We start from the raw sequence: 23,945 nt of genomic DNA on the forward strand, positions 1-23,945 counted from the left end.
CGTTGACTTTTTTAAACATGTTTGACCGTTGATCTTATTCAAAAAATTTAAGTAATTATTAATTATTTTCCTACAATTTGATTAATTGTTAAATATACTTTAATGTATACATATAATGTATACATATAGTTTTATATATTTTACAAAAAATTCTGAATAAAATGAATGGTTAAACATGTTTAAAAAAAGTTTATGACGTCATTTAGGAAAGGAGGGAGTATCATGTATCATCTGGAGTTCTAGTGTACATGCATGCATGATTTGTTCCAGACAAGTGAAGGTGAGCTTGGAAGTCGTCGGTTGCCAGCACCGATGCAGAGATGATAGTTGGAGATTACTCCAGTTAATAATGGGCTGTGACCATGAAGAATTGATGGAGAGGTGCTTTGCGTGCAATTGTATTAATGAATTAATTTGTCCGACAACTTCTCTATGACGATCGACCCACCGACCGACGTGGCCAACAATCCAAATTAGTGACACTAGTTAACCACACCACCTATCAATATATCACTCAGTCCATTTGCAGGTATAAAGGATTTTATGTTGTTTGGCATGCTCTCGAAATACGCGCACACGCATCCCTATAGACATTTTATCTCTATAAGTACCTCCGAAAAATTGAGTCGGCATATCTTAAAATTAACGAAGTTACCACGGACGCCACGCTGTCATAGGTACATTGTCTACCACTGAAAGAATAATTATGTATAAATACGGACACCCATGTTAAGTATAGAACTTAAATCTAAATAGGCTGATTTTACCACAAGAAACCACCCTAACAACTTTCTTTGATTGAGAAATATCACGCCTAACTATGGAAAATAATTATAGTTGTAAGATGGATCAAATCAAAAAAATAAATTGTGCACCCAAATTTTTTTATATTTGTAAACAGAAAAGTACAAGAAGTCACAAACAGTTAGGGAAAAAAACTTACTCCAGGATACCAGCCTGCATAAAATTTAAATAATCAAACAGCAACCTGACAAAAGATTACTGTAGCTAAAATATATCTGGTGGATGGGTCTAATTCCATCCTAAATTATAACTTTTTGAGACGGATGGAGTAATGTATTTTAATTGCAGCTGCTTTCCGGTAAACAATTTAAGACCATTTTCCAATTGAGATTTATAGTATTAGAGAAGCCTTAAATTAGTGCAAGCTGAACAAATTAATATAATGCTAGTACATGATTATACATTTCTTTTTCATGCATGCACCTGACCTACCTTCATCTAGGCAGCTACATTAACTTTTTCTTTACTACAATTAATTAATTAAGCGTTGTCTGCCTGATCAGACCGTCCTGGATCCAAATCTCTTTCGATTGGTCAAACACCGTTGGCCGGCTTTGTGCCTGTTGTTACTTCCAATTTAATATTGTCCAGAAAACTCATATACCTATTTAAATTTGCATGGTGCACGAGAGTGACAAGAAACAAAATAGATATAAATATTAAAAAGCCTAGTGACAAGTTTATTCATTATCATGAATGATACATCCGCTGATCAACTCACCAACTAGTTATTCATTAAATCTGTGGTGCATCTTGAGCCAGCAACAATGCAACCCCAAATCATTACTACTGTAGGGATCTTCACATAATTGATATCTTCTCTTCTGTTTAAATGAACAGGAATGAACTAAATATGGATATATTTGCCATGCAAATTGCTTGATATTGTATATGAGACGCATTTAAAACCCACAAAGTCAATATTGAACTTCCAAATATTTACACAACGGAGTGAGCGTAATTAGGTTCATTGTGATAAAAATAGTCTACCCAAATTCAAGTTCTAAATTTAATATGGGTGCTTGCATTTACAACTAATTATTATTTTAGCGGTAAGGAATATACCCGTTGACAGTGATATATCTATGATGACTCGATGTACCCGGCAACAGCGAAACGCCTATGGTAACTTCGTGAATCTCAGCATATACCGAGCCAGTCTTCCGGAGATGCTCGGGGTAGGGTGTGCGTGTGTACATTTATAGGGGTGAGTGTGCGTGTGTTGTGAGTGCCCGCGTTTGTACTATGTCTCTTAAAAAAAGATTTTACACAAAATGCACTTAACTAGATTGGGTTGTAAATAGCTAATCAGAACGACTACATCCTCGTCCTCTGAGCAAATTTTTTTTAACCACTAAATAATGTGTTTTGTGTAAAATTTTATTTTAAAAAGAAACAAACAAACCAACATTTCAAGTTTATTGTAATTAATATCATACTCTAGCTAATAACTTGTCCCATTTTACGTGCCACCAAAAGTTTCATGTTCCGAACTCAGGCTTAATAGTTTAGACAGATATATTTATAAAAAAAAACTACGTACAATTAATTTGGCTCTTTAAAATTAAACTGCACCCTGCAAGAAAAAGAGAGAGTGAAATGATAGAGCAGCAGTTTTTATTGACAAAAGTCAATTTCTGTGTATTGTAACTCTTTCACATGAGGTAGCAAGCAGGGGCGAGCAGGAGCAGGAGCAGCCAATGGTAGCGCTTTGACTCTGCGTGTGGCACCGCTAGGCATTAAAGGCAATCTTGACTTGTCTTGCCTGCCGCGGCAGCAACATCCATCCATCCCATATTCCCATCCCAAGAGGAGAGTCAACTCCTCTCCTCTCCTCCGCCATGGATGCTACTGCTAGCTAAGCTACGGCGATCTTCTCCTTCCATTCCATGGCAGCTCTTCTCCTCCTTGTGGTAGCGGTAGCGATAGCGATAGTCCCTTGGGGCGGGGGCGCGGTGGCGGTGGCGGTGGCGCGCGAGGTCCCCGTGGAGTACCTGTACCCGCCATTCAACCTCACCTACTTCCACTTCCTCGACACAAACGGCGTCTTCCTCCTCTCCCGCAACGCCACCTTCTCCGCCGCCGTCTACAACGCCGGCGTCGACCCTTCCTCCGACGACAACCAGTCCCGCTTCTTCTTCTCCGTCCTCCACGCCGCCTCCCGCACCCCCGTCTGGACAGCCACCGCCGGCACCACCATCCTCCAGTCCATCGTCCTCTCCCTCACCGCCCAGGGCCTCGCCCTCTCCGACCCCGACCCCGCCGCCGACTACGCCTGGTCCACGCCCCGCCTCCGCGCCCCCGTCGCCGCTCTCCGCCTCCTCGACACCGGCGAGCTCGCCCTCCTCGATGCCGCCAACGCCACGCTCTGGTCCTCCTTCGACCGCCCCACCGACACCCTCCTCCCCGCCCAGCCCCTGCTCGCCGGCGTGTCGCTCACGTCGCCCGTCTCCGACCAGGACCTCAACCCGGGCGCCTACCGACTCATGCTCACCGACACCGACGCGCTGCTGCAGTGGGCGACTAATAATGGCTCCTCCTTCCTCACCTACTGGGCGCTCTCCACCGACCCCAACTCCGTCCAGGACTCCAACGCCGCCGTCCACTCCATGACGGCCAACTCCTCTGGCCTCTACCTCCTCGCTGCCAACGGCAGGGACACCGTCTTCCGCCTGCGCTTCCCCTCGCCTGACGCTAATGGTGACCCCTGCCTCCTCAAGCTCGACTCTTCCGGCCGCCTGCGCGCGCTCCGGCTGAGCACCACATCGCCACGCGCGACCCTCCCCACCGTCTGGGCGGCACCGACCGGCGGCTGCGACCTCCCGCTGCCGTGTCGGTCGCTCGGCCTCTGCACGCCCGGCACCAACGGCTCCTCCTGCTCCTGCCCGGACGCGTTCAGCACCTACTCCACCGGCGGCTGCGCGCCGGCGGATGGCTCAGCGCTTCCACTTCTAGCTGACACCTGTGCGCCGCCGCCTAATTTCAACTACATGACCCTCGGCGAGGGGATCGGCTACTTCGCCAACAAGTTCGCGTCGCCGGACACCTCCGGCGAGGAGCTCCCGGCGTGCCGCAACCTCTGCTCGGCCAACTGCTCCTGCCTCGGCTTCTTCTACAGGAACTCCTCCAAGTCGTGCTTCCTGCTGAACTACCGGATCGGCTCCCTCTTCCGCGGCGACAGCGACGCCGCCGTCGGCTTCATCAAGACGTTGCCGCCGGCGTCGCGTCGCCAGGGCGGCGGCAAGGGCTCGTCGCTCAGCTTCATAACCATAGTGTTCGGCATCGCGCTGCCAACCGTGGCGGCCGTGCTCATCGGCTTCGTCGTGTACGTGATGTGGGTGAAGAGCCGGCAGGCCGGCAACAAGAAGAAGAAGAAGAAGAAGCAGGGCGGCAGCCGCAGCTGGTTCAAGCTGCCGATGCTGTCGTCGCAGCAGGCGTCGTATGCGAGTGAGGAGCAGCAGGGCGAAGAAGACGACGGCGACGGCGACGAGGTTCTCATCCCCGGGTTGCCGGCGAGGTTCACGTACGCGGAGCTGGAGGAGGCGACGGAGGGGTTCAAGTCGCAGATCGGGTCGGGAGGGTTCGGGTGCGTGTACAGGGGCGAGCTCACAGACCCAGAGCGGAGCGCGGTGGTGGCGGTGAAGCGGATGAACAACCTTGGGTCGCAGGGGCGACGCGAGTTCCTGACGGAGATGGCGGTGATCGGGAACGCGCACCACGTGAACCTCGTCAAGCTGCGCGGGTTCTGCGCCGAGGGCGCGCGGCAGCTGCTGGTGTACGAGTACATGAACCGCGGGTCGCTGGACCAGTGCCTGTTCCGCGCCGCCGCCGCCCCGCTGGAGTGGCCGGAGCGGATGGGCGTGTGCGTGGGCGCGGCGCGCGGGCTGGCGTACCTGCACGCCGGCTGCGCCCGCAAGATCCTCCACTGCGACGTCAAGCCGGAGAACATCCTGCTGGACGACCGCGGCGGAGTCAAGATCGCCGACTTCGGGCTGGCGAAGCTGATGAGCCCGGAGCAGTCGGGGCTCTTCACCACCATGCGCGGCACCCGCGGGTACCTGGCGCCGGAGTGGCTCACCAACGCGCCCATCACCGACAAGGCGGACGTGTACAGCTTCGGCATGGTGCTGCTGGAGATCGTGCGCGGCAGGAAGAACTGCAGGTCGGGCAAGGGCAGCGGCGGCGAGGCTTCGTCGGACTCGGACGGCTACTTCCCGGCGATGGCGCTAGAGCTGCACGAGCAAGGGCAGTACGAGGCGGTGGTGGACCAGCGGCTGGAAGGGAGGGCGGACGTGGCGCAGGTGGAGCGGGTGGTGCGCGTGGCGCTCTGCTGCCTTCACGAGGACGCGGCGCTACGGCCGGCCATGACGACGGTGTCCGCCATGCTCGACGGCAGCATGGAGGCCGGAGTTCCCAGGACGGAGCTGCTCGACTACCTGCGCTTGTACGGCCGCGGCCTGGTCGACGTCCGCTCCGGCCTCCATGCTGCGGGGAAAGGCGGCTCCGACTTCACCAGCGGCGGCGCCGGCAGCAGCAGCTGGTCGCCCACGTCGTGCGTGTCGGCGCAGCAGCTGTCGGGCCCCAGATGACATGACACACACATTTACTACTGTTTTTTCTTTTTCTTGTGTGAATACTACTGTAGATGATAGTACAGAATATTTTCCATGTTGAGCTGCTATTGTTGCAGGCAAATCGCTGCATATGATTGATCGCTAGCTAACAGCCAAGCCAACTGACTTCATTTTGTCCTAGCAAGTAGCAAGCATTGCACTATTTGTTAGCATTTGCATCTTGCAAGTTGCAAAATACTAGTACTACACAGCCCGGATGACAGTCCATATATTCCGTTAACAAGGATTAATTATTGGTATTTTGCTAGTAACTACTCGAATCAGTACTGTACTGACGTAAGCTCAACCACCCCAAAAGATGCGTGCCACGTATTCAAAGATTACTGCACGGTGAAAACTATGATTCACTGTTTATTTATTTATTTATGATGACACATGAGGTAAGCAACCGGCTTGTTAATATGGTCTTTGCTAGTAGAAGGTGAATTTTTATCACACTTGAAAAACCCTTATCGGGAATGCTACATACCAAGATCGGGACAGGATTCCTTTCGTCCCCCTTGCCTATCCAAAAAGGAGCGAGAGCTAAAAGTGCCTAAGCTATGAGGAGGAGGTGGCTATTGGCAAAGACCTCCGGCGAGGACCGAGGAAGAGGACCCACTCCGCGAGAGGACGCGGCCACCAGCAAAGAGCCCCAACACAGTTAGTTCCCACGACGTTAAGAACCTCGTCTACGTCTCGTCATGGTCGAGCCAACAGCAGGGGAAACATCAACGAAGACAGAATAGACGACAGTGGCTAAAGCCAGGGGATGGTCGAGCCAACAGCGGGGGAAACATCGACGAAGAGAGGATAGACGACAGTGGCTAAAGCCAGGGGAGGGAGGGGAGTGGCAGCGGTGGCCGAAGGCAAGGGAGGGGCAGCGGCGATGGTAGCCGGAACCGAGAAAGGGAGCAGCGCTAGTGGCCGCCTAATACCTCATAACCTCATAGGTATCACCTGATACATGGTAAAAATCGTATGATACCTAACAGGTATCACCTGATAGCTTTACAAGTATCGCCTGATACCGGTTAGGTATTAAGACATGATACCTAACCAGTATCATCCCGTCCCAACAGGATTCCTTTGTATAGAAGCCTCCAACTTCTTTCAAAGCCAGCTAAGCCGGTGCGCGGCGTTGTTGGCAGAGCAGCCAGTCGGAGGCGAAGGTAGTTTTCGGTGAAGCAGCAGCGAGGCACGAAGCTCGGCTGCCAAAGCTTATTCACCCAATCAATCCAGATTATATATTTGTTCAGGATACACTACGATTTCACCAGCTATCTGACTAGGATAATAATTCGCAAGCAAACATGCCGCTCGTACACATTGATCATCACAAGAAATCACCAATTCAATACATTCATCCATTCAAGCATAATAACAATAATATGCAATAGTTTCCTCAAACAAAATTTGCCAGTAATCACCCTCTTCATAGGTTCTCAACGCAATTACAAGTTTAATGCCATATTTTGAGACGTGAATGTTTGCCCACATAACCGATGTTAGTGCTGAAATATATTATAAAATGAACATGGCCTTAACTCTTCAAGTGATGAGGGCACAGTCAAACAGATTCGTGGATAGCACATCAGTGAGAAATGGAAAGTAGAATAATATTCATCCAGATAAACTACTCAGGTTTATCACTGGCATTGTCTAATACGGATACCTTAGGCTTATGCAAAATACTCCTCTGAAGGAAAGTAATAAAAGATGTGACAAGTCAAAATATTATGATATGTGAATTTTTACATTCTCAATGGGTGTTTTTTGCATGCAGAGAATTACAGAAATCAAACATGATATAGTATTCCGAAATTTGATTTATTTGTTTGGAAAGTCAAAGAACGAGCAAAAAAAAAATTTCTTCTTGATGTAAGTTGTAATGTTCCTGATAGCAGCTATAATAGCAAGATTTACAAAGTAACAAATTACTCAGAAAATTAGGGGCTGTGTAAGGAATTTCATTCAAGCAATCCTTTGTCAGGTTGCATACTTACCAACATAGAAGTACTATTTCATAGAAAGGAAAACAATTAGATTTGACAGCAGAATATACCAATATAGACAAAATGGTGAAACCCAATCATTCCCATAAACTTTTACCCAGTTATTATTAGCTAACTTAACTTGAAGTTAATCTAAAGTTATATAGCAGTTGTTAACTATCACCAGACCAGCAGTTTTTAATTATTCAAAAATATTCCGAGTCAAGAAACAGCTAAACACTGCTCATGGTATAAAGTGTAAGTGCTTAATCCTAGAATTAACCCCAATGTGCAGCTGGGACCTGGGATGGAAACGGCCAGATTAGCGATGGAACCATAATTGTTTTTATCATTCCACTGTTTTGGGATGCATGCAACCATCACAAATGCATGCACGCCTTATATTATGAGACATGGAGAAAAAGTGATTGCGCCTTATATTTTGGGATGGAGGAATTATCACCTTTTCATCCTGCTCCTGTATGCACCCATCGGACCTAAAAGTAGGCCAATAATTTTGATTGGCTTTGGAACCAGGAACTAGGTGGATCCGTGGATTACTAGTAACAGCTCTTATTTGTAAGGCCTACCCTCCTAGTCAAGTATTCTTGCACAACAAGAGAAAGAAATCAAGCAAATTTCAAATTTTTAATCTCAGAATAAACAAATTTATCAAACCACCCACCCAAGTTTCTACTGAGTTAACGACGTGTATCACAATGTACCACATACACATGGAAAGGTCCCAAAAATGTACACATGAACTGCTACATCCATGTTTATAGTGTATTTTCAGCTTGCACATAGAACAAGATGGCATTGAAACAACTATACTACCCTCTAATTACTATAGTTAAGGCTATATTTAATGGATGCATATATATGAAAAATAAAGTAAAGTTGGATATCTATTAGGGATATAATTCAAAATATCTGCACTGTTAAAAGGCTGGTGTATCTACAGAGTTGAAGAATTTACCGTCATAGGGGGGCTAGTGTAAGCAGCGCAACCAGCTGTTCTCCATCCCAGGGCCTCAGTAACATAAAAGCAAAATAAAATTTTCAATTGATGTTCCACATATAAGTGCAAATACATAAAAAAAAAAGGCTTCCTAGAACCACACTTCAGTGAAGCTAACAAATGTAAGAGAAGGTAAGCATAATGTATCGATTCATACAAAATATCAAAAGACAAACAGGCAGTGACCTATGAAATTTCAAAAGAAAAAACATCCATCCAATAAAAGAAGATCGGAACATATATGTAGTACTATGGAAGAGGTCATATGCACATTCATATTAAAAAATCAATTCAGTGTCACATGCTGACTCATCTTGACAACTTAAATCAAAAAATCATGTCGTCAAAAGAGAATGTATCACTCATGGGTGCAAACTACTTAGTTACCCAGATATCAATCAGGGTACCTTCTTATGTTGGCCCTTTAGCATACAAAATGTGCACTTTCACAGCAGAGGCCCTGGCAGAATTCCTGAATGAAACAAATAATCAGATCCTTAAAATCCAGAAACAAAAGATGTAAGAATAAACTAACAGAAAAGAAGGTCCCTGTTAATATTAAATAAAAGAGCTTGACAAGTAGCGTGGCCATCCAACGCATATCCAGATGAGTAAATGCCTGATGCCGAGCATACAAAGCAGGCAACTTAAACATGACAGTATTTGAAAGAAGAACAAAAGAAAATTGTGCCCAATTCGTAAGAAAATCAAGCACGTGAAGATTTATGAATATACACACTCAATTATTAGTAATACATAGAATAGACAACCACTCAATGTGTTCAGGCAGTAAGGCACTAGGGGTGGGGGTGCCCAGCTGACCTGGGTTTGATCCCTAGAGTAGGTTAACCCTGGTGGAAAAACCACCTCCAGTACAAAAACATTTATAGATATAACCTAGATTTTCGGACATAGAATTCAGCACACCGTTGAGCAAAATGAAGAGAAATATCATGTGTATATCTTGCAAATCCATAGGAAAGAATGTATACAGGTAATGAAATGCCAGCTGGCCAGTTGTCTTACAAGCAACAGAACATATCCAAATGATAACTGCATGCACCAAGGTCTGTAAGACAGCCATCTCTTCCATATTTCCGAGCTTCGCCCACATACTCTGATCTCATAGCTCCGAGGACACAAGACAGAAATGCCAATGATTAGACAAGAGCGACCCAAAATGTAGTTTACAAGGTATGCTAAGTTAGCAATGCCAAGAGTAATCAACATCTTTTCACTTGCCAGTGATAAATGGATGGCTAAGTGCTTGTGATATGGTTATCCTCTTTTCTGGATCTAAGACAAATATTTTTTCAAGAAGATCTTTAAAGTTGGATAGCATTTTTGGATCCTCGCCAGGGAAGTTTGAAATCAAGGAACCAATATCCTTTGGCTTAATGTTCAAAATCATCCTTGTCACAGCCTGCAAGAAAAAGAAGAATAAGTTAAGATAATCCATAACAATGCACTCAAACAGAGTATTTGAGAACATGGTTGCATAGACACCTTTTTAGTCACAGGATCCTCCTCAGTGGCATGAAAGTTGAGATCTTGGTCAAAATGTTGCATTGTAAAGGCACCCTGCAAAATTGGGAACAATTCTTTAGAAAGTATTTGTATATTCACTTAGCAACTGTTGCAGATGTAAATATCAAAAGTAGATTGTTTCCTTGAAGGTAAGAAGAGATTTGAAAATGATGAAGAACCTTTCGAAGCATTTTCTTGGGGAAGGGGCCCTTCAGTTCCATATGAAGCCGAAGCATGTCATTATTTGATGGACCTGGAAATAGGACTTTTCCGGTGTAAAGTTCATATAGACAGCAGCCAACTGACCACATGTCTAATGGGTGGTCGTAGGGTAACCCAAGAACTGCAAGAAAAATTGTGCATCAGACCACATGTAGTATGGAGACAGAATAACAGTAGGAAGAATATTGAATACACAACAAAATGAAGTGCGAGAAAAGGAACTCACTTATCTCAGGTGCACGATAGAAACGGCTCACAAGATAAGGTGTAACCTCGTTCATTCCAGCAAGCATTGCATTGCCAAAATCACAGAGCTTCAGCACATTCTTAGCCTCATTCACCTAAAGAATATCAAGACAAAAAAAATTAAAAAGGATGTTTACTGTAGATACAATGACTGTAGTATATAACAAGCATAAATAAAAATATTCAAGCATGTTCAATATCCACAGGAATCAAAATTGCCATGTTCCAGATAGCGGTTTTTTTTATGTAGATAGTGACAAAACTTCTACAAAACCGAATGGCCAAAAAACAAGAGCAAATGCTAGTGTGAGAAAAGAAGTATGGCAAGCCAGATATCATACCAGCATATTATCCGGCTTTATATCACAGTGCAGCACTTTGCAGTTTTTCAGATGCTTCAGGGCGATGAAAAGCTGCTTTGAATATGCCCTCACAGCAGTTAGTTTAAGTCCGATATTGCGACCAAATTTCTTTAGTACCTCACGAAGATTCATATTTAGAGATTCAAAAACTAAGCAAAGATGGTTCCTATACATGAAACTAGAAATAAACCGCACGCAGTGGCGCCTGTCTTCACGATCCGCACTTGCCAGTTTTTCTAATATTGAAACCTCTTGCTTACCAGCCTTGTACCTGTATAATCAAATATCAAATAAAAGGGTCATGTACATGTTCCATACTACAAGTAAACCAAAAATACTTCTAGGAAGCTTAACTCACATTGTCTCATTGTTGCGAATAATCTTAATAGCAACCTCTTCGGGATCATCCTTCCCAGCTTTAAGATCTTTTGCTCGGACAACTGTTGAAAACACTCCCTTTCCATGTGCTGCTGTAATCTCATAGCGCCCATCCAGCAATTCCCCAAAACGGTAAGCTGCAAAGTTTTGCATAAGTTAGGAATGGAAACAAATGGACACAGCAAAGAATAGTTTGTTGACCACAGTTAACAAAAGAAAACTAAAAGGGAGAAGGATAGCATATGGTGGAACTTACTATAGTACCCCTCGGCATCATCCCAGTTGTCATGAAGAGCATTTTTCTCGATGCGCAAACCATCATCCTTGCCCTGCACGGCATAATATTCAAACACTGAGTAAACAGGTCATGTATATCTCTAATATTGGAATATTCTACTAACATAGATAGGATCAGTTCTAGTATTTTCTATGACCACCCATAGAAATATACACATATCAATCCTGTCCATTTGATCAATAGCCTCAAATATAGTGTAGCAAATTCATAGTGCAAGATGGATCACTTCATAGTGAATGCTCTTTGTGCCTGCACCCCTCTTTGGTCCAGCTGCTTGATCACTCCCATGGATTTCATTTCTTTCCTTCCCTGATTTTAATAAATCTATTAACCAGCCATTCACTCGATCAGTTCTTAGTCTAAACATGTCCATAATTTATATTGAGGGATGGATCTCCTCATAATTAAATCTGGAGGGCTTCTTTCTTCATGTACTGGGATTGTATATAGTGAGACAATCTGTCAATCTTGGAAATTTATATGGTTTTTATGTTTCAACATTAGATGGTCACAAATTGACTTTATCGTCTCTGCTATCCAAGTATGGTAAGATTTTGACCAAGGTTTGGAAGAATCATGTATGTGGAAGTGCTTTGGTATCTTCTTTAGTGTGGTGACTGATTTGTTATTCCTATTTTCTCTACAGCATGATGATGCTATTGGCACAGGATGCTAGACTATTTTTCTAGACACATTACTAGTCCTAAGAAGGGGGTAGTTTGCCATCTTCAGTAATGCACTTAGAACATTCCATCTCCACCATTCATCAGTCCTAATCTGTTGCAGCTTAGATACACTTACAGATTACATAAGGAAAAAAGAAGCCTACCAATTTCCGGATGCCAGCAGGTGATTCTCCAAAAATGTCATCACAAAACATATCCGCCGATCTCTCACTCTGAAAATAGAAAGGGGAACATAAAATTTCTGGATGGCCTGGCCAGATTTAAATAACTTAAAGTTGAACAACAGGGTAAGAGAACAGAATTACCTTTGGAGTGCCCTCTCCAAGACCTGAAACACCAGTTGTTCTCTGATTACCCAAAGTTCCTGCACCATCATTGTGAGCAGGAGACTTTCCCACAGTGAAGTCTGTTTCACCAACAATTGCATCTGAAGAATCATGCTTATTTTCAGCTTCCTCGCTAGCCACAAATCTGCTATCGTTATCACCTTTCAGATCTGCATTATCACCTCTGTTCATTTCCACTTCTTCTGTACAGGCACAGGTAAGTTAGTCAGTATGGAATAAATTCATTTAGGAATAGAATATTACACATAATAATTTTACATTCTGTCAATTTTGGATATTCAAGTTACCTTCATCATTACTTCTAGGTAAAGATTCCAGCTGCTGCTTCTGCAATTGTTGCTGCCTGTATTTTGCCATAATAGCTTCTTTCCTCCTCCTTGCTTCCTCCTTAATTTTTTCAGGGTCCTCTTCTTCCTGCATTGCTAACTGCTGTTCAATTTTCTCTTGGTACTCCTCTTCATCCTCCTCCCTAACATCATAAAAGCAGCAATATGAACTATGAACTTATGAAGTGTCAAAAGGAAAGATAGTAAATCATGTGAAAGAAGCTTTACCTGAAAGTATTCTCCTTCAGCTCTTCAGATCTCTGGCCTCTACGTTCAGCATCTCTACCTCTCTCCCTGGATCTTGAGCGGTGTTTATGACTATCAGAAGTACTGTATTTTGAGCGTGTAGAATCCTTGTGCCTGTCATCCCTGTCCTTTGCTTCTCCATTTCTCCACTTTCTACTTTCCAAATCCTTATGTCGTCCCCTGTCTCTATCATCTCTTGTTTTGTCCCTTTCATGTCCACTGTCAACCTTGTCAGATTCTTTATAGCGATCCTTACTTCTATCCCTTCTCTCATTATCTTTATGCCTTGAACTACTACTCCGCCTTTCGCTCTCCCTGCTTTCATCACGAATGTGATGTGCGCTCTCCCTACGATCAGATCTACTGCGACTGCTGCTCCTTTCTCTATCCCTGTGAGTTAGTTCATGCAAATCCACTTTGTCTCTATCAACTGGGTTGCTTCTATGCCTTCTTTCATGCTTATATCTTTCCCGCTCATCATACGCCTCATCACGAACAGCATAGCTGCTGCTCCTTTCTGTCTCATTATCTCGACTCCTGGTTGCATGCCTACCATGCTTACTATTTCTGCCGTTGCTGTCACGGTCAGAATCTTCCCTTGTACTTGCCCGCGAACCATTAGCTTCAGCACCAGTATCTCTAGACCTTGAGTGATGCCTGGCATGATCTTCACTGCTATGGTGCCTTGAAGGGGATCTTCTAGACTGCTCTTTGGAATGTGAATCTTTAGGATACGATTTGCGGTGCTCATCTTTGTGCTTCCTTTCTTTCTCCCTTGTCAATAGTGGTGATTTTGGCACCCTTTGACTTTGTCTACCCCCTTTGGTATCATCTGCATCGCCTCCACTCTCAGGCTCATGGGCGGTGTGATTTGACTTGGTTTCGTCCCTTGAGGATGAATGAGTAGGCAAGCGAGAAGCATGCAGCACGGTTGCATCAGCATCTGAGTTCATATGGGCATGATTACCAGAAGAAAGTTGCTGCAATTAGAGAGCACCAAGTAATATGAGCACAGTTTCAAGATACGGTGGGCAGCATGAATAAGAGCGGAAAAGGAAAATTTCATATAATTACCCTTGTTATTCATGAAATTGTCTAGGTACTCGACTCTAGCCGCGCTGGTTAGGACTAGTAGTAAAGAAGTTTTGCAGCAAAACAAAAGTGTTGCGCCTGGACAAGTGAAAGGGAGCATGGCAATTGAGTTGCGTGTGCTGATGCCACGCCTTGACTAAAATTGCACGTCTAATAAGCATACATATCCATACACGTCTAAAAGAAAGAGGGAGGGAAGGATTCGGAGGGGGGGGGGGGGGGGGGGGGGGGGACGGACCGGAGCAGCATCTGGAACGGCGTCGACATCCATGGCGTCGTCCAGAATCTCGCCCTCCTCGACGTCTTCGGCGGCCGGCGGCCTGTCCGCGTCGGCGAGCGGAGACTCGTCGTCGTCATCCACGTCGCGGCGGCGGCGGTGGTGCCTGCGGCGACGCTTAGGAGAGGCGGCGGGGTCGGCGGGGTCGGGAGAGCGGTGGTGCTTGGCGCAGGAGGAGGAGGGGGAGGGGGAGGGTTCCTCAGCCATGGGAGTGGAGGAAGCTAGGGTTAGGGTTTGGGGGGGGGGGGGGGGGGGGATCGGATCGGAGGCGAGGTATGCGGCGAGGCAAGTCTTCGACGGAACGGAACGCTCCTTCCTACCCTTATTGTTGAGTTATACTCCATCCATCCACGCTGACAGGATGGCCCCACAAGCAGTTTTCCGGGTCGGTGTTCTGTTCTGAAATCGCAGCCCAACCAGCCCAACTCAACTCTACTCGAATTTCAGACGAATTTTATTTAAACATACCGTGATTGGTTTATTTGATATTTTTAATTAAAAACTTCTGTGTGAAACATTTTTAAAATTGCTATATTTCAAAAACTTCTTCATAATTTAGCAACATACAATATATAAATACATACCGACTATTTTTAGATAAAAAATATAACGCCATAAATATAGCTACACCCAACTTTTTTTTCATAGAAAAACCATTTTACAAGAAAAATACTCACAGAAAATGAGAAGATTGTCTATGGTAAATTGTACTATACTAGAAACGGACTGAGCATCAGGAGATAGTGATACAGAGAGAGTATAACGGCAGCTGCCTAAAACGGGGCGTAGATACCGTTAAAATTGCATTGGGTGTCATTTTCAGAAATCAGCAGTAGAAGTGGTGCTGGTGGGAGTGTCATCTCATCAGTGAGCTGCCTGCCTGATCGAGCTGACTCGACTCTTCTCTCCTCTTCTCTCTCCCGGTGTCTCTCTGCTCTGATACAGAGAGATTATTTGGGTACTCTGTGGTGTGTCAGAGTGAGAGAGAGATAGAGAGAGAGAGGCAGCTGATCGCCACAGCGTGCTCCTCGCCGCCCGCCTGCCATGGGCGACCCATACGGCGACGGCAAGGGCCTCAAGCAGCAGCAGCGCCAGAAGCTCAAGCCTGCGCTCGAGGTGGAGGACTTCATCAACCTCCTCCACGGCTCCGATCCCGTCCGAGTCGAGCTCACCCGCCTCGAGAACGAGCTCCAGTGTAACCCCCATCCCATCCCATCCCATCCTTCTCCTCAAATGCCGCTCCTCCCCGATCTGATCTACCCCCTAGATCTTCGGATCTCCCCTCCCGCTGTTTCGATCGGATCTTTCCTCCCACCTAACTGCATCTTACAATTCGCGACCCCTCTGACTGACTGCAGATAAGGAGAAGGAGCTTGGGGAGGCGCAGGCTGAGATCAAGGCTCTGCGGCTGTCCGAGCGAGCGCGCGAGAAGGCCGTCGAGGATGTCAGTATAAATAAATAAATAAAATCCTTTCCTTTTCTTTTTCTACATCTCTCCTTTATAAATCTGATGCATCTTGTGGAAACTGCCAGATCCCAGCAGCTTTCTTCATTTTCATTGTCGTGTACTAATGCCTAGTGACCTGCTAGATTTAACTAGTTGGAAAATGACATCTTCTCTTTCTGCGGTTCAAAATGAAAAACCTTTCAACATAACAACAACTCATGAAAACTCCATCTATATACTATGCTCTGTATCTGCTACTTGCTCACTATGGCCTCCATAGAGCTCATAGCCCCCAACGCTTCAATGTCTATGCGCATCAAGCTGCTTTCTTTGCGCTTACTGATTGTAACTGTCCGATTAATGACCTCCGAGTCCTGCTATTAACTTGTTTAGCTTGTTATTTTGTTGTTGAACATGGATCCTTACGCTGCAACAGCTGTCAACTTAACACAGGGCAACAGCCAACAGGCACCCTAAGTAATTTGGGATAATTCAATGACCATGCTGCTGTTATCATACTTAACTGCATTGTCAAAGCTTTTGACTCATACTTGTAGTCAAACTTTAAGATTTTTTTTTTTTGAGGGAGACTATCCTGACTTTGCCTTCTGCATCGATGTAAGCTTACGGAAGAATTGACAAAGGTGGATGGGAAGCTGAAGCTTACAGAGTCTCTCCTCGAAAGCAAGGTAATGGAGCAGCCCTATTCTTTTCCTCTTTCACAGCTCATATTGTCTCGAGAACAGTTACTGATAGCACACGATGCTGCAGAACCTTGAGGCAAAGAAGATAAACGATGAAAAGAAAGCAGCACTTGCAGCCCAATTTGCAGCAGAGGCTACACTTCGAAGGGTTCATGCAGCACAGAAGGATGATGACATGCCCCCTATTGAGGCCATTCTTGCGCCATTGGAAGCTGAACTGAAACTAGCTCGTCATGAGGTATTTCATCCAAGTGTATACCTGGATTCTCTTTCTTCTTTTCTTTCCAATCAGTACCAATGTTCTTCATGCATCGGTCTTTGTGTCAAGATGCTTGCTTTACAGATGAAGAATGCTGCAATCCTTCTCAAAGATTATTACCTTTAAGTGATGTAACCTACTTATTTTACAGCTCTTTTCTTGAGAGATATTTACAATGTGACCTGATTCCTAAATGTGTTGCAGATCTCAATTATTCTGAAACTTGCTAAGAGTAGAGGTCTATATGCTTTATGCTGTGCTATTGTTGATTTCAGAATATCACCATTAATTGTTCCCTGCTTATTCCATATTTGATTGAGTGTCAGCTGCTACTGAAACACTTAGGACTAAGGCATTAGTTTTCTTGCATAGATCGCAAAACTACAAGATGACAACAGGGCATTGGACCGCCTTACTAAGTCCAAGGAAGCAGCTCTGCTGGAAGCAGAAAGGACGGTTCAGATAGCATTAGCAAAAGCTTCTTTGGTTGATGATTTGCAAAACAAAAACCAAGAATTGATGAAACAGATCGAGATCTGTCAGGTATAAGACCACAGAAATAGCAGTCATTTGCAAAGCATGTACCACATGATTAGCTACAGTATATAAGTATTTGGCACTCTGCAGGAAGAGAACAAAATCTTGGATAGAATGCACCGCCAAAAAGTAGCTGAGGTTGAGAAGCTCACTCAGACTGTCAGAGAGCTCGAAGAAGCTGTTCTTGCTGGAGGTGCAGCTGCAAATGCTGTGAGAGACTATCAGCGTAAAGTCCAGGAGATGAATGTAATGCATGATGCCCTGAGCACACGTTCCTGATGTTTATTCTACCTAATAGAATGGTAATTGATGCCAATTTACACTTATGCTGATGTCAGGAAGAAAGGAAAACTCTTGATCGTGAACTAGCTCGTGCGAAGGTTTCGGCAAATAGAGTTGCAGTAGTGGTGGCAAATGAATGGAAAGATGGCAATGATAAAGTAATGCCTGTTAAACAATGGTTAGAAGAACGGAGGATTTTACAAGTAAGTAATGCTATCATTTAATTATGTGCTATTGCTGACTTGTTCTGGATGGATACAGTGAAGCCTTTTAATGCAACAATGTTTTCACTTTTCCCCACTCCTAAACGGAGTATACTATGGTTCATCTTTTTGGGGTCTAATTTGTTGGGAATTTTCTTTTCTTTCTTTCTTTTGCAGGGAGAAATGCAGCAACTCCGGGATAAACTGGCTATAGCAGAAAGGGCCGCACGATCAGAAGCTCAATTGAAAGTATGTTTTGACATGTCTCATAAAGTTCTTCCATCTTCCTGTTAATTATGTATTTCTACTATCTCTTCATTGTGATCTGCATCAAATTTCTCAGGACAAGTTCCAGCTACGGCTTAAAGTACTTGAGGAAGGTTTGAGAATGTCAACGACTCGAACCAATGTTAGTGCAGCACGCCGCCAGTCTATTGGTGGTGCTGATAGTTTATCCAAGACCAATGGGTTCCTATCAAAACGGCCATCATTCCAGATGAGATCGTCAGTATCTACCACCACAACTACTCTGGTCAACCATGCAAAAGGGGCATCAAAGTCTTTTGACGGAGGCTGTAGATCACTTGACCGTTACAAGGGACATGTAAACGGGTCTGGTATGAATGTATCTACGGACTCCAGTGAAGATAAGGAATCAAACAACTCAGATGAGAAGGCTAACGAATTTACATCAGTTGAGACAGAGGATACGGTATCAGGTTTGCTGTATGATACGCTGCAAAAGGAGGTAATTGCTCTAAGGAAGGCTTGCCATGAAAAGGACCAAAGCCTGAAAGACAAGGACGATGCAGTTGAGGTAAATCTAGTTGGAGAGTGTTGAATTGTTTTTAACCTTTCATTTTGCCTTGGTCCTATTAATGGGTGGTTTGATGTATAGATGCTAGCAAAGAAAGTAGACACATTGACAAAGGCAATGGAATCAGAGGGTAAAAAAAGGAGGATGGAGGTAGCTGCCATGGAAAAGGAGATGGCGGCTTTGCGGTTGGAGAAAGAGCAGGATAACAAAGCAAAAAGGTTTGGTAGTTCAAGTTCGCAGCTGCCACCTGGCAGGTACTTAATACTGGGAACAAGATTTACTTTTCCTTGGTTGAGATTACTATTAATTTAATTATGAAATGCAGCTAACGCACGTGAGTATGTAATGTAATGTAACTCAGGACATTGCCTCGGAGTGGTTCAGCACGCAATATGTGATGCAAGCGAGGAACACGGCGGCAACCAGCCAACCCTTACGAAGCATTCAAATAAGAGGAGAGCTTAATTGGGTGCTTCGACATCATATCCTTGTCTAGTTGTTGAATGTTGGATTAGTAGTGATGACGAGCTGCTGATTGATGTCTGGAGAAGATGGATCGATCGGTTACATTTTTACACGTCGAGCCGAGAAGACGGAGCGATTAGCCTATATCTCGTGGGAATCGCGACGACTACTCTGTCTAATTAACCTGGCAAATTAAGCTAGTCTTATTTTTAACCTTTGGTTTCTTGATGAGATTTGGTGGTGTGTTTTTTTTTGGCAATCATCCATCATCGTTGCCTGGTGCTGTATAGGTTTGGTGAGCCCATGCATGCATATTTTTAGTCTCAAATTTGTTTGTAATCTTAATACTAAAGAGGATCGGATGATTATATATATATATATGCTGGCCATATATAAAGATTGAGTTTCCTGTTGAGTGATGATATAAAATAGTAGCGCGTGGCGTGCTAGTATTAGTATTATATATTGAGCGATATACATGCATGCATGGAGAAAGAAAACAAACAATTACTACTAGACATATACTATAATTAATGGATCCAGTAATAATATTTCTATAGTGTATATATAGATGTGTGGAAGTGGAGAGGAGACGAGGAAGGCGGGCGTCCGTCGGTGCAGGTGTGTGGCTTTGGTTTGTGTGTGGGTGTGTATATATAGATGGAGGCACAGAAACTGTCATCCTTGGCCATTGCTAGCTGCTAGCTGTTACAAGGTTTGTTGGGTAGCCTAGCTACACAAGAAAGAGGAGGAGGAGAAGGAAGAGGGAGGAGGCGGGAGGAGGAAAAGAAAGAAGAGCTAGAGAAGAAGTTTGTTGTATTTGCAGTAGTAAGAAGAAAGAAAGAAAGTAGCTAGGGAAAGTAGCAGGTAGAGAGAGAGATGGCGGACGCTGATGACATCCAGCCTCTGGTGTGCGACAACGGGACGGGGATGGTGAAGGCCGGGTTCGCGGGGGACGACGCGCCGCGGGCGGTGTTCCCGAGCATCGTGGGGAGGCCACGGCACACGGGGGTGATGGTGGGGATGGGGCAGAAGGACGCGTACGTCGGGGACGAGGCGCAGTCGAAGAGAGGCATCCTGACGCTCAAGTACCCCATCGAGCACGGCATCGTCAACAACTGGGACGACATGGAGAAGATATGGCACCACACCTTCTACAACGAGCTCCGCGTTGCCCCCGAGGAGCACCCGGTGCTGCTGACGGAGGCCCCCCTCAACCCCAAGGCCAACCGCGAGAAGATGACCCAGATCATGTTCGAGACCTTCAACGCCCCCGCCATGTACGTCGCCATCCAGGCCGTCCTCTCCCTCTACGCCAGCGGCCGCACCACCGGCATCGTCCTCGACTCCGGCGACGGCGTCAGCCACACCGTCCCCATCTACGAGGGCTACGCCCTCCCCCACGCCATCCTCCGCCTCGACCTCGCCGGCCGCGACCTCACCGACTACCTCATGAAGATCCTCACCGAGCGCGGCTACTCCTTCACCACCACCGCCGAGCGCGAGATCGTCCGCGACGTCAAGGAGAAGCTCTCCTACATCGCCCTCGACTTCGACCAGGAGATGGCCACCGCCGCCACGGGGTCGTCCGTCGAGAAGAGCTACGAGCTGCCCGACGGCCAGGTCATCACCATCGGCGCCGAGAGGTTCCGCTGCCCCGAGGTGCTGTTCCAGCCCTCCTTCGTGGGGATGGAGGCTGCGGGGATCCACGAGACCACCTACAACTCCATCATGAAGTGCGACGTCGACATCCGCAAGGACCTCTACGGCAACATCGTCCTCAGCGGTGGCACCACCATGTTCCCCGGCATCGCCGACAGGATGAGCAAGGAGATCACCGCCCTCGCTCCCAGCAGCATGAAGATCAAGGTCGTCGCGCCGCCCGAGAGGAAGTACTCCGTCTGGATCGGAGGCTCCATCCTCGCATCACTCAGCACCTTCCAGCAGGCACGCACCCGGCCGCCCACTCCTTTCTTTCCTTACTTCTTACTATTATTTTCCACATTAATACTATACTCCGCTTCATGCAGATGTGGATTGCCAAGGCTGAGTACGACGAGTCCGGCCCCTCCATCGTTCACCGAAAGTGCTTCTAATTTCTTTTTTTACCTATTAATTAATAATTAATCCTTAATTAAAAAACAACAATAAACTAACTAAGCACCACATAATAATATATATATATATATCCAAGAGGATATATATATATATATATATATGCTACTTATAAGAGTACGTCACCACCACACCGCTCCTCACGTCCAGCTTCCTTTTTCCATTTCTCCCCTATTTTCTTTCTTATACACTACAATTATCCATTCATTTGGAGGTAGACCTTATATAGATATTACTATGTTTGCTTCTTCTTTTTTTTCCCTTTCATTTGGAGGCTGTACGTGTTTGATTATTATTATTATTTTGCCTGTATACGCTGTAAGTGCATCGATCTCACAAGATCGATCATCATCAACTTATCCATCCGGATTGAAATATGGTCTATATCTTTCATTTCCATTCTAAGAAATAATTCATGCATGATCGATGATGCATTGTCTCTGATCCATGACCGCAAAGCTAAACAGATAAAAAGAAGAAAGAAGAAAACCCTAGAATAATTCATGCTCCTTACGCGTTCTCTACCCAAAATGTTGTACATTAATTTCTCTACCCACTTAAATCGATTGTGTATTTCTATATATGTTCTTGCAACATGCATGGGGTCAATTCTAGCTATAAATGGACAACGTATATCGCGGAGGACAATTCTTTAAATGGACAATTTTCTCTAACTTGATCTCATCCAGTACCATTCCCATCGCCCGTTCACAACGGACCACGGCGAGCCACCCGCGAGCACCACAAGTCCATGCGCGCGCCACGCCACCAACGCCGGCCGCCGTGAGCAAGTTCCACCGCCGCTTGGTCTCCTCTCTGCTTCTCACCTTCCGACCTGCCGAAAACCCTAGTTAATTAGGCCCTCTACCTCGAGGAGGCAGCAGCCATATGGCGCACATCAGCTCCATTACATTTCTAATGTGCTCTTGTATATACGCAATATATAATGCTATTAAATTGTACCGTGAAACTCCTTTTAAGGGAGGATCTCACAAGGATAGGAATCGAGAGGTGAAGCACAATCATTCTTGGCTCACCATTGGCACCATTCACAGTGAGAGCAGCAGGGCCTCTCCCCGTCTCTCTTTTTTAGTTCCTCTTTACAGCAGAAGAAGCCATAATGCATGGCACCTAACAAGTTATTATTTTTTTAAAAAAAGATGATAAGATATATTAATATATAATATATTATCCTATAAACATGTAGTTTTAAATTCGACTTACAAAAGTAGATAAACAAATCAAGTTTGATAGTTATATTTGTTATTTTCTTTTTAATCTAGTACGCTCCATTTTTGTCTGATTAAGATACATATTTTATCTCAATTTTTATTAGCACGTTTTTCAAATTGCTAAACAAAGCATTTTGTAGAAAACTTTCTATATAAAAATTCTTTAAATGTCAGATAAATCCAAAATTTCAAGTTTGAAATAACTAAAACTTAATTAACCATACGCTAATGACTTTCTTGTTTTACACATGCCCGTACTTAATCTCTATATTCATTGAACTCAAACATCTCTATATTCATTGAACTCAAACAACAAACAACACCGTATGCAAGTCGAATTTGAGCATGTATATTTATAGAATATATAACATATATTGATGGGTAAACTGTTTTAAATTTTTTTTGATAACTTTTAAAGTGATATACATAAAGAGTGTAGCGGAAAAAAAATCGGTGATCCCTCAAAGCCATCGGGTGGCTTTGTGGTGTGGCCATCTCGAATGGAAAGGAATAGGGATACACCGAACCAACATATAGCTAAACTGTTAAAAGGGTACAACCCATGCACTATCAGGCATTCAGGCTCTCACCTATGAAATATGCAGTGTAAGTTATGGAATTCACAATTATGTTACCTATAAAATTTACGGTGAGCAATTATGAAATTTGCAGTGTTAAATTATTTGTCAGCAAAACTTTTCCCGACAGATAGGGTCTGTCAGGCCAAGTGCTGCCGGCAAAGGTCTTTCCCGACAGATAAATATGTGCTGACAGATAGACTGATAGTGTTGCTACATATTTACCGACATATAGTTTTACCAACAGATGGGCATTTACCGACACTTAAGAAGATTCCCAACAGATAGCATATCATTGTGTTATAGATTTGCCGACAATTAATGTATAGATGGCTAGCACAATAACTTACAAGCAATCAGTCGGTAATCCACACAAAAAAATATACTAATTACCTATTAGCATCCATTTTATGAACCATACCTCAAATTAAATTTGCAACATACATGGATGAATACCACTCCAAATTTTGCAACACAGATTATCACTTTTAGTAAGTTATACACATGCATAACACAATATTAAACTATTCATAACTATTATTCATCCATCAAGTAGCCTTCAAGTACCAGTATCACAATAGCAGTATTCTGATACAAATAGCAGTTGTCCATCAGCTCAAATAGCTATTACATAAATGTCCAACTTAGATATAATGGAGTTCTTCAAGTACATAGCAATAATTACATAACTTAGATGCAACTAAGGTTCTTGTAGGTGTATCGAGGTCCCAAAAACAATACAAATCATCTCTTTTATGGTTCTTGTAGGTTCTTGGTTTTTTTTACAGCACCTCTGCTAGCCCTTTTTATGGTTGCCTGCAAAATAAGGAAAGCTATGCTTCAGTCCACAATATCACATTCCCTTTG

The 23,945-nt window shown here is 44.5% G+C and overlaps 4 protein-coding genes across 8 annotated transcripts; 3 read left to right on the forward strand and 1 right to left on the reverse strand.

Annotated features, from left to right (window-relative positions):
- Positions 1-2,058: 2,058 nt before the first annotated feature.
- LOC127758208 (G-type lectin S-receptor-like serine/threonine-protein kinase At5g35370) lies at positions 2,059-5,874 on the forward strand. The gene has a single exon (XM_052283830.1). It carries the CDS (start codon positions 2,694-2,696, stop codon positions 5,391-5,393), a length of 2,700 nt encoding a protein of 899 aa, XP_052139790.1. The 5' UTR covers positions 2,059-2,693; the 3' UTR covers positions 5,394-5,874.
- Positions 5,875-6,831: 957 nt separating this feature from the next.
- On the reverse strand, positions 6,832-14,683 carry LOC127758207 (uncharacterized). 5 transcript variants are annotated; one of them, XR_008013652.1, is made up of 15 exons: positions 14,401-14,683; positions 13,053-14,050; positions 12,786-12,967; positions 12,457-12,680; positions 12,295-12,363; positions 11,424-11,496; positions 11,148-11,304; positions 10,769-11,060; positions 10,408-10,522; positions 10,139-10,302; positions 9,939-10,013; positions 9,459-9,855; positions 8,840-8,904; positions 8,391-8,444; positions 6,832-7,908 (listed from the first exon to the last, which is right to left on the reverse strand). XR_008013652.1 is itself a non-coding variant. In XM_052283829.1 (12 exons), the coding sequence occupies exons 1-12, from the start codon at positions 14,644-14,646 to the stop codon at positions 9,667-9,669; spliced, it is 2,784 nt and encodes a 927-aa protein (XP_052139789.1). In that variant the 5' UTR covers positions 14,647-14,683; the 3' UTR covers positions 9,372-9,666. The 5 variants fall into 5 exon arrangements, 1 of the variants encoding a protein (XP_052139789.1); XR_008013651.1 differs by lacking the exon at positions 6,832-7,908 and having other exon boundaries at positions 8,287-8,444; XR_008013653.1 differs by lacking the exon at positions 6,832-7,908 and having other exon boundaries at positions 8,287-8,904; positions 12,457-12,677.
- Positions 14,684-15,305: 622 nt separating this feature from the next.
- On the forward strand, positions 15,306-19,572 carry LOC127756556 (microtubule-associated protein 70-1). Its single transcript, XM_052281909.1, has 11 exons — positions 15,306-15,634; positions 15,798-15,883; positions 16,510-16,575; positions 16,658-16,828; positions 17,222-17,392; positions 17,477-17,632; positions 17,725-17,871; positions 18,049-18,120; positions 18,215-18,688; positions 18,770-18,942; positions 19,050-19,572. Exons 1-11 carry the CDS (start codon positions 15,484-15,486, stop codon positions 19,084-19,086), a joined length of 1,704 nt encoding a protein of 567 aa, XP_052137869.1. The 5' UTR covers positions 15,306-15,483; the 3' UTR covers positions 19,087-19,572.
- Positions 19,573-19,834: 262 nt separating this feature from the next.
- LOC127756557 (actin-1-like) lies at positions 19,835-21,667 on the forward strand. The gene is made up of 2 exons (XM_052281912.1): positions 19,835-21,100; positions 21,184-21,667. The coding sequence occupies exons 1-2, from the start codon at positions 20,033-20,035 to the stop codon at positions 21,247-21,249; spliced, it is 1,134 nt and encodes a 377-aa protein (XP_052137872.1). The 5' UTR covers positions 19,835-20,032; the 3' UTR covers positions 21,250-21,667.
- Positions 21,668-23,945: the final 2,278 nt, after the last annotated feature.

The sequence above is a fragment of the Oryza glaberrima genome, chromosome 12 (genome assembly GCF_000147395.1).
Source record: "Oryza glaberrima chromosome 12, OglaRS2, whole genome shotgun sequence".
Taxonomy (NCBI): Eukaryota; Viridiplantae; Streptophyta; class Magnoliopsida; order Poales; family Poaceae; genus Oryza; species Oryza glaberrima.